The sequence below is a fragment of the Microcebus murinus genome, chromosome 12, assembly GCF_040939455.1.
Source record: "Microcebus murinus isolate Inina chromosome 12, M.murinus_Inina_mat1.0, whole genome shotgun sequence".
In the NCBI taxonomy this organism is placed as follows: domain Eukaryota; kingdom Metazoa; phylum Chordata; class Mammalia; order Primates; family Cheirogaleidae; genus Microcebus; species Microcebus murinus.
The window spans coordinates 21488224-21506018 of record NC_134115.1 but is presented as its reverse complement, the minus strand read 5'-3'; the positions used below and the strand labels follow the sequence as shown (position 1 = coordinate 21506018).

At 32.8% G+C, this 17795-nt stretch overlaps 1 protein-coding gene across 3 annotated transcripts in view; it reads left to right on the top strand.

Annotated features, from left to right (window-relative positions):
- Nucleotides 1–17795, top strand: part of VPS13A (vacuolar protein sorting 13 homolog A) — a 221528-nt gene that overhangs the window by 127293 nt on the left and 76440 nt on the right. For all 3 annotated transcript variants that reach the window (XM_020289260.2, XM_012759772.3, XM_012759771.3), the window contains exons 40-46: nt 2492–2584; nt 3094–3450; nt 4616–4717; nt 6859–7017; nt 7185–7440; nt 8804–8964; nt 17441–17544. In XM_020289260.2, coding sequence (XP_020144849.2) covers nt 2492–2584; nt 3094–3450; nt 4616–4717; nt 6859–7017; nt 7185–7440; nt 8804–8964; nt 17441–17544 — 1232 coding nt within the window. The remainder of the gene's footprint in view (nt 1–2491; nt 2585–3093; nt 3451–4615; nt 4718–6858; nt 7018–7184; nt 7441–8803; nt 8965–17440; nt 17545–17795) is intronic.

Genomic DNA, 17795 nt, shown 5'->3' with positions numbered 1-17795 from the left:
TTGGAAACAAAGAATCAAAATGTTGTTTGCTTGGTTCTCTTCACTGTATATTTGTTTTCAATTTTATCATTATTTTCCTTTCTATTTTTATCATTATTTTTCTTTCTGTTTTGTGGTATTAAATGGCTGTTATTTTTCTAACTTCTTGATAGGTGGTTAGATAATTTTCAGTCTTTTCTGGTATATGCATTTAAGGTTATCATTTTTCTTGTCAGTACAACATTAGCTATGTCTGCTAGTTGTGATATGTTGCATTTTTATCATTTCATTAACACTGTTTTTTCATTTCTGTTTTTATTTTTTACCCATAGGTTAGAAAGGTTTTGTTTAATATCCAAATATTTGGGGATTTTCTAGTTATCTTTTTATTATTGACTTATACCTTTATTTCACTGTCATCTGTTAATTTTATTCTAATTCTAATATTCTAATTTTAATTAGAATATTAATTCTAATTCTAATTATTCTAATTTTAATTTTTTGAAATTTGTTGAGACTTGTTTTATGGCCCAGGACATAATTAATTTTGGTTTTATAAATGTTTAATGTCATTGAAGAAAAGTAGAGTTTTTTGTTTGGAGCAGTATTCAGATCAGTTTTGTCCATTATGTTGTTCAGATCTTTTGTATTTTTAGAGACTGTGTGTGGGGAGCATGTCTGTTTTTTTATCAGCTACCGAAAGAGGTTTATTAAAATCTGTTTTGACTATGAATTTAGCTGTTTTTATTTTTGGTTTTGTTAATATTCGCTTTCTGTATTTTGAAGCTATGTCATTCAGGTATATATACATTTTGAATTATTAAATCTTCTTAGTGGGTTTAAAATCCATTTTATTATTAAGACATAACCTGTTTAGAAATAATTCTCTTAAAGTATACTTTAAGTGTGCTATTCATATAGCTATTCCTGTTTTTTGTGGTATTTGCATGGCTTATCTCTTCCCATCCTTACACTTTCAACCTTTCAGTGTCCTTATCTTTAAGCTGAAACTACATGTTTTATAAGCAGTATTTAGTATTATTTGTTTTATGTATTTGATACTTCTTTTAATTAGGATATATTCAGGGCATTTATATTACTGTAATTATTAATATATATGGGTTTAAATCTGCCACTTACTATTATTCATATTATTTGTTCCGTATGTTTTATGTTCTGTTTTCTTTTCTATGATCTTGCCTTTTGGGGCATTAACAAATACTTTTTTATTATTCTGTTTTCCTCTTTATTTAGCTTGATAGTTATACAGACTTCCCCTACCTTTCATAAAAAGGGATGGAGAAATTAGAGGGTGGAGCTGGGAGCCACAGAGAATTATTATCAGATCATGAGACCTAGTCAAGAAACTCAGTTTCCTGGCTGAATTTCAGACTAGTGGCTCCTTTTTCCTTGTATTTCCCAAATTGAACTGGAATATCTGTACCTGTTAACCTGTGCCTGTTTCATCATTTTATGTTGGAAATGGTGGAAACAGGTAACTCATCTTAATTTCACAGTTCCACAGAGGGAGAGAAATTGTGCCCCAACAGCTGTACTTAATGGATTAGACCCAGGAGCCTCATAAGCACCTAGATCTCATTTAGATTTTAGACTTTGAACTGGTAAGGGGTAGATGAGATTCTGTACCAGGCGTCCTCAAACTACGGCCCTCAGGCCACATGCTGCCCGACGAGGACATTTATCCAGCTGGAGGGGTGTTTTTGCCGCCACTGCCTGTCCCACTTTGCAGCTGACTCGTCCTGGGCCCACAGTGCGCATGTGTGGAATGTGCACTGCACTCTCCAATGGCCCTCCAACGTTCTGAGGGACAGTGCACTGGCCCCCTGTTTAAAAAGTTTGAGGACCCCTGTTCTGGACTTTTGAATCAATGAGAGAGAGAGATGAGAGATGTATGATGAGATAGTTAGATGATGAGTTTTTGGACTTTAGACTATAAAGGGGTGAGACTCTTAGGAATTGTAGGAGGAATGAATATATTTTGCATTTGGGAAGGACATGAGTCATGGGGGGATTAGAGGGCAGAGTTCTTACCACAGTTAGGGAAAATGCAGTTAATGTGTAATTATATTAGAGAATTATTTAATAAGTCCAATGTATTTATAATTTTTTCTTCTTGGCTTTTGTAACTTTTCCGAGGTAATTTATATCATTTCAATTTTACAGTGAAAAAATGTTATAATTTTATTTTAGTAAGTAAAATACAATATACAAGTTTTATATGTTCTTCATATATTTAAGAAATGCTTCTACTTATTTTTTATATAAATGTTATTGCTAATAGTATTGCTAACACTTTTTATTTATTATAAGTGATGAATAAAGAGATAATTAAGTGTGTTGTTGGGTCACTGTTTTTAATAAAGTTATTTTTACTAACTTGTTTATTTGACATACTTAGCTATTACTAGGAAAGTCTTTAAATGGAAATATTTTCATATTTCTAATGTTCTAATCAAACATTAATTTAGTGATACTAACTTTTCTCTTACAGGTTTTGCAGCCCTGTGACTTGTTTTATCAGGCTACTCAGATGGGTACAAATCCACAAGTGATTGATGTTTCAGTAAAATCCTTGACACTAAAGGTAAATTAAAGGGTAATCATTCAAATCTTTAGTGTACTTTTTAAAAAATTAGTAAAACCTAGAAACAGGCAATTATTATAATAAGTCTTTTACTTGTTAAGCAAAATTTGTGTATTTGAAAATACATTTTTATAACACATTTACAGAATATATTTTTAATATACATTTTATAATTATTACCCTGTTATTGGCATTTGACTGCTTTTGTAGTTAATATTTAATATCCTTGTAGTACATATAGTTGAAATTACACTTGATATGTTTAAAATCTATGATTCATGTGAATATTTTAACATCAAAATTAGATATGGCAATTTAAGAATTTTTATATCATTAATATAGTGGTAATAAAAAATTATAGACAATAAATTGTATCTATGATTTTGTGGTAGTAATGTTCAATATTAATTCCTCATGATCCTTCAGTAATTATATTTAATTTTTTGAAATAAGTAATTTTGAAAGTGGTATGTATAGATTTTTTATTAGTTTAATTTTTTTCCACTTAGGTTTCACCGGTTATTATCAATACCATAATTACCATAACTTCAGCACTTTATACAACTAAGGAAACCATTCCAAAAGAAACTGCTTCTTCCACAGCACATTTATGGGAAATGAAGGACACAAAGAATCTAAAAATGTGGTTCCTTGAAGAATCAAGTGAAACTGAAAACATGGCTCCTGCAACTGAATTGGTACCCAAAGGAGAGATGATAAAAATGAACATTGATTCTATTTTTATAGTTCTTGAGGCTGGAATTGGTCATAGAACAGTGCCTATGCTTTTGGCAAAGTCATGTTTTTCAGGGGAAGGCAAAAACTGGAGTTCCTTAATACATCTCCACTGTCAGCTTGAGCTAGAAGTAAGCATATATAGTATTTTTCAAGTTCTGTAATAGATAATGATACACATGGAATATTATGGGAATCTTACTTAGCTCTGTAAATTAAGTTTATTGTAAATACAATGTTGGCTCAAAAACTTTTGAAAGAAAGCTTATAAATTTTGTCCTTGAATAATAGCTTTTATGTATAATTACTTTTACTTTTAAAGTATTTATTCACTAATTAAATGTCTTTCAATTGATGTTATCAAGTTAAAGGTAATATATTACTAGACACAGTTGATTAGGTGCCAGATTCTTTTTTTTAAGAGTTAAAATTGAATACCTTTAATTTCTGAATATATGCATAATATTTTCTAATAGTAATATAAAGAATCAGAAGGATATGCCTTATATTTTTATATAATGTAAAATCTTTAACCTCTAGTCAGAGTCCATAAAGATCTTTCAAATTTTCATGAGAGCAATTTAAAACCAGTTTTTGTAGTAGAGATTATTTGAGAGATACTTGATTTGCACAAACATTTTGCTGCAGAATTTATATAGAGTCATCTCCAGGGATATTTTGGTTAAAATTAATTGAGTTTGTGTCTATATGAACTAATCTGATATTCTACCTTACAACAGTGAATATGAAAATATATAAGCTATTATATTATTTGTGTTGATACAGAGTTATGTACTAATAGAGCTAAAACTGTGTCTAGATTTCAAATTTGCAAATATTGGTTAGAATTTTGTATATTTTGCAGAGGATTTGATCTAGGATGTCCAAGAAGTTCAGGGGATTCAAATAAATAGACAGTCATTGAATCATATGATATTCCCCTCGAGGGCTTTCAGTGAGTGAAGGTAGACAGACATGTTTAAAAATGTCAATAATATGCATTAGAAAAACACAGTGTTTGATGTTTATAGCCTAGCCTGGGGAGTCAGGGAAAGATGCTTAAAAGAGAGTTTTACCTGGACTGTATTATGAAGCACAAATATGGATTATGAAGTCAGCCAGGTGAGGAAAATGCTTGAGGGAATGCTTATAGGAAGCTACTGAATACTATGCAGTCTGGTTTTCACACAGACAAAATGGCAGGGCCAAAAGACATGGTGGTGGGTAACAGCATGGAAGATCCTTTTATAAAATGCCAGAATACTTCATTTAAAGAATTAAAAATTCTCTCTATAGGTGCATTATTATAATGAAATGTTTGGTGTATGGGAACCTTTGCTTGAACCCCTAGAAATTGATCAGACTGAGGATTTTAGACCATGGAATCTTGGAATCAAGGTATATATATATATATGTGTGTGTGTGTGTGTGTGTGTGTGTGTATTAAAAACTTTAATTTTTTGGACAGATTTAGATTCACAGAATAACAGAATATTTGAGAAGAAGGTACAGAGATTTCTCATATACTCCCTTCCCACATTATCAACATTCCCCCATTAAGGTATATTTGAAGTCTGAAAAAAATTTCAAAAATTGAGGATGTTTACATCTCAGTTACACAGTAGACACTTTAATTTTGATCACAACAAAGGTCAAGTTTTCTCATCATCACCTCTGAATAATTCAAGCCCAGATGCTAATACAAATAATTATGTAACATTAATTATGTGCTAGATATTATTCTAAATAATGTATCTTGTTTTTAATCTTTACAACAAGGCTCTCGGAAAGATACAGTTTTTATCTCTGTTTTAACATGTGAACAGATTGAGACCAGAGAGGTTAGAGTTCTTGAAATAATGATAGCTATAAAATGGAAGAGGTAGGATGCAAATCCAGCTGCAGTATCCCAATTTTTAACTGCTATGTTGTAATGCCTCTGTCTTCTTCTTGTAGATTGTTGTCTATCCTGAGTTTCCTTTGTCCTCTGAAGGGTGGATAGATAGATAGACAGACAGACACACATACATACATACATACATAGAAAGAAAGAATATGTTAATATTTATTTGAATATATTGTGACTTTATGTATTCATACAAATTGGGGCCTTTAGATGGATGAAATTGTGCTTCTGAAACAAGAGACTGTGGAAGTACAAGCATGTCTCCTGCCTAGTAATGATTCAGTCAACCTGCAGACAAATTTTTAGTGGCTTAAAGCAATGTAAAGTAACAGTAAAGGTGGCTAGCTTGGCATGTCCAGCTTTTTTGTATTGAGATCATTTAAGTTAATTTTGTAGATATTTTGGATGAAGGATTCGAATAAAAGAATTCCTTTGGTGGTTTTAGGTCAGAATATACATGGTCAAGGGAATCTATGAGTCCTAAAAAGTGGCAAATGGCACGATTATTCGTCCTAGGTTTACAGTACTGTTCTGCTACTATTGTCTGACTTTTTAAGTCCCTAGGTTTTTGTTCTTTATTTATTAGCATGACAAATAGACTAAATTACCCTTCTTTGTCTGAATTTCTATGTTGCTATGAAGTATGTGATTTTTTTTTTTTTTTTTTTTGAGACAGAGTCTCACTTTGTTGCCCAGGTTAGAGTGAGTGCCATGGCGTCAGCCTAGCTCACAGCAACCTCAAACTCCTGGGCTCAAGCGATCCTGCTGCCTCATTCTCCGGAGTAGATGGGACTATAGGCATGCGCCACCGTGCCCGGCTAATTTTTTCTATATATATTAGTTGGCCAATTAATTTCTTTCTATTTATAGTAGAGATGGTGCCTCGCTCTTGCTCAGGCTGGTTTCAAACTTCTGACCTTGAGCAATCCGCCCACCTTGGCCTCCCAGAGTGCTAGGATTACAGGCGTGAGCCTCAGCGCCCGGCCTGAAATATGTGATTTTAAATTACATTCAGATGCCACATACACGTTGTAATTTTAAGGGTTTCTTTTACTTCTAAGTTGTACCTGCCATTTTACTGTCACTACAGATGAAATATAGTTGTTTTGTTTTTGTTTTGTTTTGTTTTGTTTTAAGGACAAGGTCATCCTCTGGTGCCCAGGCTGGAGTGCAGTGGTGCAATCAGAGCTCACTGCAACCTCCAACTACTAGGCTCGTGTAATCCTCTTGCCTCAGCCTCTGGAGTAGCTAGGACTATAGGCGCATACCACCATGCCTGGCTACTTTTTAAAAATTTTTTATAGAGTCTCACTCTGTTGTCCAGGCTGGTCTCTCACTCCTGGCCTCAAGCGATCTTCCTACCTTGGCTTCCCAAAGTACTGGAATTACATGCATGAGCCAATATACGCAATCCATGGTGATTTTTTTTTCCTCTAATACTCTTCCTGTCCACTGTGACTTTAGTTGGTGATGTCCAAATAATTTCAGTAAGACAATAGAACAGATAAAATTTATTGCTCTCTCTAATGTTATTATTGGGATTTGTCTAAAATTTGTTTTTACTTTGCAGGATGAATTATTTTGTGTTCCTAGGAATACATTTTTCTTATGTTTCTATAATTTATCATTTTAGATGAAAAAGAAAGCAAAAAAGGCCATTGTTGAGTCAGATACTGAAGAAGAAAACTACAAAGTGCCAGAATATAAAACTGTCATCACTTTCTATTCAAAAGACCAATTAAACATTACATTATCTAAATGTGGTCTTGTAATGTTAAATAATTTAGCCAAGGTAAGAAGAGAAATTTGAAACTGTAAATGTTGAGATTCTAGTCTGAGTTGATCTGTGTATTGCATAAGAAGTTTGTTACTTATTTATGTGTCATGTGTCCATTAGTGTTCTGCTTGTCATTTAGTTTTCCACATTTTGTTTTATTTAAGATAATTTTTCCTTATTAGGCATTTACAGAAGCTGCCACTGGATCTTCACCTGTCTTCATAAGGGATCTAGCACCATTTATGATTTTAAATTCTCTTGGACTTACTATTTCCATTTCACCAAGTGATTCTTTTAGTGTACTCAACGTTCCTATGGCAAAATCATATGTATTGAAAAGTGATGAGAGTTTAAATATGGATTATGTTCGAACTAAAGACAATGATCACTTCAGTGCAATGACTAGCCTAAGCAGCAAACTCTTCTTCATTCTTCTCAGTAAGTGATTTATTAGCTTCCTAGGGCTTTAATTTGTTTTAAATTACATTTTAAATGCCATTTTACTCATTAGTGGTATCTTACAGGGTTTTAAAAATATCCTTCTTAATACGTTGGGAACTATTTTTTCCCTTTGTAGCGTTTTGTCTCTAAGTCTTTGTATTCCAAATTTTTTCTTTATCCACCCATTATTTAGAACACAGTAATGTACTACTTCGTTTTGGGGAAGAAAAATAGATCTCATCCTCTCTCAGCTTTTACAGGCCATAGATATTTAGGTGTTGGTGGTAGTTGTTTCATCCATATTTGGTATGACTTGATATTATTCCATCAGTTTTGCAGCTGAATAATGAATTCAAATTAAATTCGAATTCATGAAAATAGCACATCTTTAATGGTTTTGGGATTTGTAAATGTTTTTTTATGTTCTGCCTATTGAGGTGGAAGTTTTTTTCCTTTGTCTTTTCTGCTTCTAGAAGTTTTTCGTTTTTATAGGAGATGAAATATATTAATATGAATTTTTGAATTATCATAATATCTAGTCATTGTGAAGTTAAATAGTCCCAAAGCCACACCCACACCACTTTTTGTTATTTTGGCATTTAAATAGTTACTAAGGAGGGCATCATTTGAAAGGCTAATTAGACATGGGGAGGGGGACAGGATACTAAAACATAGCTAGATCTCTCTTCTAGTTAGGAAATAATGTATAACAGGTGTTCCAGGTGTTGTCATAGCATTGTCAATGAATTGTTCTCATCAATATTACCTCTATTTGTTTTTAAACTAACATTTCAATGGATGAGAGTTGTAAATGAAATTTATGCAAATAAGTAATTTCATCCCCAATACAACATGTGCATTAGATAAATAGATAAAAATTTGTGTTAAATCAAATCCAAAATATAACTGAAAAGTGACACAAGCTATTGAAAAAATTAAAAACTGAAAAACTGTACCTACCTTGGTATTTGCCTTTGCCTGCCTGAAGGTATTAAGCTCTGGTTATTATGACAGCAAGCCAGAGATGAGTGTTCTTATGTTTTATAATTCCTCTCTTTACTCAGGTATTTTTGAAAGATTTGCTATTATTATACTTAGGTTCAACTCCTGAATGAGATTTTTTTTCCAAAGGAAAAACAACTGGGGGGAGTGGGGGGAAGATGCTTTGAAAGTTTTTGTGTGAATACTGTCGAAATACATGGTGAATTCTTGAAATATCATTTTGTATGGATTATATCCAAAGACTTCAGTGACTATAAGTTTAAGGCAATCATGTGATATTTCTGGTATTTAACATATACTTCAAATTAATGTGTAATGAATTATTATAAAAACCTTAAAACATATTTATTTAATTTAGCACCTGTTAATCACTCTACTGCTGATAAGATTCCTTTAACAAAAGTGGGACGACGTCTGTACACTGTAAGGCACAGAGAATCTGGAGTTGAAAGATCTATTGTTTGTCAAATTGATACAGTGGAAGGAAGTAAGAAGGTAACAATTCGCTCCCCAGTACAGGTATGAAATGATCAATTTTGGGGGAAGTTCTATTATGCATATCTGTATGCTAATAAAAAAAAATAAAGCAAATGATTACCAGAAGAATATAAACTAGAATAGAAATACAGCTAATATCAAAAAGAAGACTCATCACCAGCAGTTGCCCTGCTCTAATATGACCATTGGTAAGATGTTGTTCAATATATATATAATTTTTATAAGACTATTTTGTAAAATCTTTTTTGGAGTATTATACTAATAAAATACTCATCAGTATTTTGTTTTAGGCCTTTATATTACATATACATCATTTTTCTTTGATTAGAGAATTTTTAATATAATTAGAAAAATAGAACAAATTTTACAGCTTTATTGAGGTATATACAATAAACTGCATATATTTAAAGTTGATAACTTTTGACACAAAAATACACTTATGAAACCATCATCGCAGTCAAGGTAATGAACATATTTATCACTCAAAAAACTTTTTTTAATCTCCCCACTTTCCCATTCCTAGGCATTAATTGATCTGTTCTCAGTGTATATTAGTTATACAGTATAGTGCTTTATGTAAATGGAATAGAGTACAGATGGAGTTTGGCTTCTTTCACCCAGCAAAATTTTGTATCTATGTGTCAACTTATGCCTATCAGGGTTGTTACATCAGTTATATGTTGCTGAGTATTAGGCTATTAAGTATGGAATGTCTGATTTTCTTAGGTACTAAGTTGTACAGTTGATACCTCTGACATTTCACTTTGACACTTCTTGTTTTATGTTTATTGTGAAGCTACATCCTCATTCTTTCAAACACACATTTGGCTTGTGATTATCTTTCAGTATTTTTAGGGCAATTTTGGGGAACCATGGATAAGTAAAACATTCATATTATTTTTTAATATAAATTCCATCATGGAACCAGTAGAGCACAGATAGCTTGAAATACCAACAAAGTGTTTGGGAAGCATGTGGCTAATGAATACACAGTACATCCATGGTTTGAGAAGTTCCACACTGGTGATTTTAATCTTGAAAATGAGCCATCTTGGTGACTTGAGACCAAGGTGGATAATGATGAGCTGAAAGCTACCTTGGAAGCACGAATCCATCTCAACCTATGTGTGAATTAGCAGCAAGGGTTTGATGTTTACTATTCCAACAATATTGGGTCATTTGAAACAAATGGGCAAGGTAAAGTAGCTGGATGGATGAGTACTGCATGGGAATGAAATGAACATCAGAAGAGGAATCATCTTAAAGCTTGCCTTTCTCTTATGTCATGACATAAAGGCGAACCATTTCTACCCTGTATTATGTGTGATGAAAAATGGATTCTTTTTGATAATTGCAAGCGTTTGGCACAATGGTTGGGCAAAGATGAAGTGCCGAAACCATATACGCAGTCCAAAACCAAATATTCATAAAAAAAGCTAATGGTGTCTGTCTGGTGCTCTGGAGCTGGTATTATGCACTACGGCTTCATGAAACGTGGTCAATTGATTACAGTGGATGTCTACTGTAACCAACTGGGTGAAATAAGGAAGATGCTTATGATTAAGCAACCGAGATTGGTCAATAGAGACAGGACAATCCTCTTGTAAAACAACATGTCGCACAAACAATGCTGTTCAAACTACAGAGGCTGGACTTGGAAAGTCTGTCATACACCATATTCACCAGACCTTGCACCAACCAAATACCACTTCCTCCAGGCTTTGGACCAATTCTTGCAAGGAAAAATATTCAATTCTCAACAAGCTATGGAAAATGCCTTTTGCGATTTCATTGCCACCAGCTCTCCAGGCTTCTTCACTCCTGGCATAAGCAAGCTACTGTTAAGACAGCAAAACTGTGTTGATAGTTTAGACACATACTTTGATTAATTGTACTGCTTCTTGTTTGAGATACAGTAAAACTACACTTTTGATTCAAAATCAGACATTTCATATTTAATGACCTAATTTTATATGGATATACCACATATCCACTTTGAGTCAATCTTTGTATATGGTGTGAGGTAAAGATTGACATTCATTTATTTCTGTGTGGATTTTTTCCAAAGGATTCTAGGTCTTTTTCATTTCCAAAATTTGAGAATCAGGTTAAAAATTTTTATTAAAAATTTGGATAAAATTGGCTTGGGTTTTTTTTTTTGTTTTGTTTTTTTAGGATTTTTTTTGTCATGTCACTTTTCTTTTTCAGTGGCAAATCTGCTGTTAATCCCATCTGATGTATTTTTCTCTAGATGTTCAGTATGGACTTTTGTTTTCATATTTTCCACTGTCTTTTTTTAACATTCTTAATCTTTCCTCTAACTTTTTGAACACATTGAATATAGTTATAATAAATGTTTTAATGTCCTTGTGTAGTAATTCTTTTTTTTTTATCATCCCCCAAAACCTTGTGTACTTGTCTACTCATTCTATCATGTGTGTCACTTTTTAGTATGCCTGGTAATTTTTTATTAGATGCCTACAATTTTACCTTATTGGATATTGTTTCCTATATATGTCCTTTACTTTAGGATATTTTTGCCTCACTAGTACTTAATACCCTCTCTACTCAAAAAGGTTTTAACACTTTGGCTGATGGGAAAAGGAACCACTGTATGTGTTAGCATCAGGTTGTTCTGCCTCCTTCTTTTAGGTGGATCTTTAGGTGAACTTTAGTATACACATGTGCTGGTCAGTACTCAAGGAACACTGTCTTAATTCTCAGGAATTCCTTGTCTGTACTACTTAGCCTCTCCATGTAGGGTTCACCTCTCTAGTATAATGTGCTGTGAATTTTGCCTCTCCCCAAATTTTCACATCTATCTCTTCTACTTGTTGGCTTCCCTCTCCTCACATAGCAGACTGAAACTTTCCAGGCAGCAAACTGGGTGGTCATAAGACTTACCTTGTTTTTTTGTTTTTTGGATTTTTTTCCTAAAATCTATTGTTTAATGTGTTTGCTGTTTGTTTTCCTACTTTCTAGTTGTTAAGGGTAGGAAGGTATGTCTAGTCCTTGTTACTCTAGCATGGCTGAAAAAGAAATTCCTTCTTTTTTTATTTGTGATTTATAATTAACTATTTTAAAGGGTAACTATCAGCTGCATTCATTAATCTTGTTTATTTTGTTGCTTGATTATATAGTTAAACATTAATTTTTAGTTTCTCATAGGAACAATTTTAGAAATGAAAATATTTCTATTGCTTCAAATATGTAGAGCAAACACTTTTTCTAGAATTAAAAATATAGTACAGTTTAGATTATCCATATAGTACAGTTTAGATTATCCATTTATCAAATTCTTAGTTCTAGCATATTTCATAAATTTGTATAATTTTTTTAAAATACTAAGATTTTGGTAACATATAGAAAGATTATAGTAAAAAAAATAATTTTACTAAATAATTTGTTATTATCCATCCCAAAGAGAAATTTAAGTATTTGGAGGTTTCTCTGATAATATATATTAAACAGAATAATATTATCTTTTTGCCTCCTGTTATATGCTACTCATTGGATGAGATAACTTTTCATACCTTCTCTCATTTAATCTTTACAGAAATTATGGGTATAATATTGATTCTGTCTTATGTGTGAGCAAATTAAAGCCCTAAGAAGTTAAATAACTTGACCAAGATATGTTTTTACTTAGTATTTCTAGGAAAGCATGACTGACTCAAATGTTATATTTTTTTGAGTAGTGACCTTAAGGAGACTTTGATTTATTTAAAACAAGTCTGTTAGCTACTTGTAACATTTTGTTGGCTTTAATTTACCTACTATCCCTCATGACAGACAAACCAATTGAGATCTCCAAGATATTATTCATAGTTTTCAGTATCTTTAACCCTTTTCACTCACTTGCTTTTTTCTCGATTCCTTTGTTCTACTCAGGATTTAATTTTTTAAATACCCCAGATTTTACAAAGTGCAGCAGTAGAATAAAAACTGGAGTTTCTTTTCATACACATTTATTTATTTGGATTTTTTATATTTCAAATTATTGATACATTCAAAGAGTAATTTTAATCTCTATGATTTTTGCTAACCGTGTCGAGTCACACTCGTCATCCGAGTGCAAAGGGTTAAAAGTTAGAGATAAGCTGCATGTCTTTGCCAGATTAGCTAAATACTCTGCAGAGGTACTGCAAATTGGAAAAAACTCTTAATGGCGTAGATGTCAAAACATTCACTTCAGAAGGTCACAAAACAGCATATAAAGAACTTGTTGTCTTGTTTTACAAAATACAGAGTTTTTGTATGTTTATAGATAAGTAAAAGATTTTAGGAATAATCACCAAAGTCATTCATGACAGTTAAAATCAACTTCTTCCAAACTCCTGTTAATATTGATTTTTTTCACAACCCTTCCACCCACCAATATTTTAATCTCCTCCCACAAATCACAAATGTTCTAAATGGCATCTAGAATGGCAGATTTTTTCCAGAGAGTTTTCAGTTTACTTTGCCTATGTCCATCAGAGGAACTACACTATCTATGGCAGCTTTAGCCTTACAAAATGTATTTCTTTAGTAAGACTTGAAAGTCAAAATTATTCCTTGATCCACAGGCTTCAGAGTGGATGTTGTGTTAGCAGGTGTGAAAACATTAATCTCCTCATACATCTCCATCAGAGCTCTTGGGTGACCGGGTGCATTGTCAATGAGCAGTAATATTTGAAAGGGATCTTTTTTTCTGAGCAGTGTCTCCACAGTGGGCTTGAGATCATCAGTAAACTATTCTGTAAACAAATGTTCTGTCATCCAGGTTTTGTTGTTCTATTTATAGAGCACAGGTAGAGTAGATTTAGCATACTTCTTAAGGGCCTTAGGATTTTTGAAATGGAGTATTGGCTTGAACTTCGAGTTACCAATTGCATTAATCTCTAGCAGGAGAATCAGCTTGTTTTTAGAAACTTTGAAGCCAGGCATCAGTTTCTCTGTAACTTTGAAATTCCTAGATTCCATCTTCTTCCAATAGAAGGCTGTTTTGTCTACATCAAAAATCTGTTTTTTAGTGTAGCAGCCACCTCCATCAGTGATCTAAGCTAAAACTTCTGGATAACTTGCTGCAGCTTCTGCATCAGCATTTGGTGCTTCACTTTCCCTTTTATGTTATGTTCTTTCTTTAAACCTCATGAACCACCCTCTGCTAGTTTCCAGCTTTTCTTCTGTGGCTTCCTCACTTCTGTCAGCCTTCACAGAATTGAGTTAGGGTCTTGCTTTCAATTAGCTTTGGCTTTAGGGAATTTTGTCACTGGTTTGATCTCTCCAGACCACTAAAACTTTCTCTATATCAGCAATAAGCCTGTTTTGTTTTCTTATTGTCTGTGTGTTCATTGGAGTAACGCTTCTAATTTCCATCAAGAAATTTTTTTTTGTATTCACAACTTGGTTAATTGATGCAAGAGGCCAGCCTACCTTTCAGCTTGTCTAAGCTTTTGATGTGCCTTACTTACTAGCTTAATCTTTTCTAGCTTCTGATTTAAAGAGCAACTCTTCCTTTTACTTGAACACTTAGAGGCCATTGTAGGGTTATTAATTGGCCTAATTTCAATATTCTTGTATCTCAGGGAATAGCGAAGCCTAAGGAGAGGGGGAGAGAGTTGAGAGAGGTTCGATTGGTGGACAGTGAGAACATATAATTATTGATTAATTTCATTTTCATATATGGGTAAGATCACAGATCACCATAACAGATATTATGATAATGAAAAAGTTTTAAATATTGAGAGAATAACCAAACTCTGACACAGAGACATGGAGTGAGCACATGCTGTTAAAAAAACGATGCCGGTAGACTTACTTGATGCAGGGTTGCCACAGACTTACAATGTATTAAAAAATGCAAAATACCTGCAAAGCACAATAAAGCAAAAGCATGATAAAATGAGGAATGCATGTATATGAATTCATTACTTTGAGTAGTCAAGAAAAATAGTATTATTAAAAATAAAATTTGCCCGAGATCACACAGCTAGTCAGCAGCAGTGCCAGAATTTATCTCAGATTTGTTTCACTTTAACATCCATGTTCGTTCTAATATTACGTTGCACTTGTGTGGTCATTAACTTTAGGAATTGTCCCAACAGGATAGAGCTGCTTTTGGCTGGGCACAGTGGCTCACACCTGTAATCCTAGCACTCTGGGAGGCCAAGGCAGGCGGATTGCTCAAGGTCAGGAGTTCGAAACCCACCTGAGCAAGAGCGAGACCCTGCCTCTACTATAAATAGAAAGAAATTAATTGGACAACTAATATATATAGAAAAAAAAAATTAGCCAGACATGGTGGCGCGTGCCTGTAGTCCCAGCTACTCAGGAGGCTGAGGCAGAAGGATTGCCTGAGCCCAGGAGTTTGAGGTTGCTGTGAGCTAGGCTAACGCCACGGTACTCACTCTAGCCTGGGCAACAAAAAACAAGACTCTTGTCTCTAAAAAAAAAAAAAAGGATAGAGCTGCTTTTATATAGATAGATAGATAGTTGCTCTCCTTTTCTGTGTCCTCTTTGTCTCCAAATTTCAAATCACTAGTTTATTCCCCACTTCCATCCAACTTTTTCTACACTAAATTTGACAGGGAAAACAAAGGAAGCAGAATCAAACTGTGGTAACTAAACTCACATTCCAGTCACTGTTAAAAAGCATGTATGTCCTAATAGGCTCCATTTATTAATATATCAGTAATAAATTGAGTGTGATAGTTATTTGAAATTATATTTATAATCAGAAAAAATATGATTATAAAACTTATAAATAATATCTTGTTGAATGCTCTGAACATTAGTTATTGGTTTGATATGGATTTCCTTATTAAGAAACATTATTCAATTCTATTTTTTATTTTGAGAAGTTTATTATAATATGGACTTCTTTACCCATACCACAGAATTTAACAAATGTTAACCTTTTAAAATTTTCACCTCAAATTAAAAACATATAAGATATATACGAAATTGAAGTTAGCTATTTTGCTTCCCTGCTAGTCCACATTCCCTCCTTCCTTCTTCCTAGAGGTAATATCAATTGGGTGACATGGTATATGTATTTCTAGTCCCATGTTTTTAAAACTGTTACATGTGTCCATAACATATATACTTGTTTTATTTTTGGTGTCTTACATAACTGTTATACTGCTCACCTTATTTTGCTATTATTGATTTCATATATTATTTTTGACATATAATCATATTGATACCTAACATCTTTTTTTTTGAGACAGTCTCCGTTTGTTGCCCAGGCTAGAGTGAGTGCTGTGGTGTCAGCCTAGCTTATAGCAACCTCTAACTCCTGGGCTCAAGCAATCCTGCTTCCTCAGCCTCCTGAGTAGCTGGGACTACAGGCATGCGCCACCATGATTGGCTAATTTTTTCTATATATATTAGTTGTCCAATTAATTTCTTTCTATTTATAGTAGAGACGGAGTCTCGCTCTTTCTCGGGCTGGTTTCAAACTCCTGACCTTGAACAATCCGCCTGCCTTGGCCTCCCAGAGTGCTAGGATTACAGGCGTGAGCCACTGCGCCTGGCCTGATACCTAACAGATCTTTATTTTAGTGTCTGCTACATGAATATATCAATTTGAAGAAAATTGTTTCTCTGTTCTTGAGGTTGTTTCATTTTCTTTTTTTCATAATAAAATCAGCGCTGTAGTGAACATGACTGTCTTGAATGAATGCAGTGAAAATGAATGTACATGTGTAACTTTCTCTCAATATGTAATTAGGAGCAAAATCGCTAAGAGGCATTTTCATTTTTATTAAGTTTTTGTGTAATTATCCTCCACAGTTATTTTATCAATTTACATTCTACAGCAATATATGAGAATTCCTGTTCAAAACATTTTCAACATTAGAAGACTCAATTTTTTTGTAGTTTGTTGGTATGAAAAGATATCCTATGATTTTAATTTGTATTTTCTTGATTACTAGAAACTTTGAGTATCTTTTCTTCTGTTTATTAGTCATTCAGTTTTTCTATTCTGTGGAAAACAGAATCACCTGTTTATATTCTATTAATATTCCTGTTTTCCTCTTAACTGCAGCTTTCTTAATGATTTTCAGGATTTTTATGTGTATATTGGTTATAAACTGGTTGTTAAATATATTACAGATATTTCCCTGCCTGTGACTTATTATTCATTTTTTTCATTTAAATATTTAAAATTTTGATATATGTTTTCCTATGAATTTTTTTTATTTTTGTCTAAACAAAAACATTTCTCTAAACAAATTAGTCCCTATCCCAAAACCAAGAAGATATTATCTTATTCTCCTCTAGGATATTTAAGGTTTTGTTTTGATATTTCTTTTCTATAAAATTATGGAAACTTTCCTTATATTTTTTAGGGTAAATAATTATGTATTTGTTTCTTTTGTAATTTATATAAGCAAGATGAATATTGCCTGATAACTGCTTTGTTAGGATATTTAAATGGACATATTTTTAAAATGTCTTTATAGTTTTAGATTAATGATTTTAAGTATTATTTGTTTTTCTTTCACAGATTAGAAATCACTTTTCAGTCCCACTCTCTGTTTATGAAGGGGATACCTTATTGGGAACTGCTTCACCTGAAAATGAATTCAACATACCATTGCCATCTTACCGGTGATTTTTTTCTTTATTATTTTATTTGCTATAAGGTCTCTTATAAAATTTTTAGTTTCTTAATCTGTATGGATAACTTTGATCAAATCCACCCTACTAATATCTCATCTAACTTATTTAAGTTTCAGGGCACTTAGGTTGTTCTTTTTAAAAACAAATTATTTAATGCATTTAATTTATACTATGTAAATTATGCTTTCACTAGGAACTATAATTACTACTTGACTGCAATATAATCATCATAACCATAA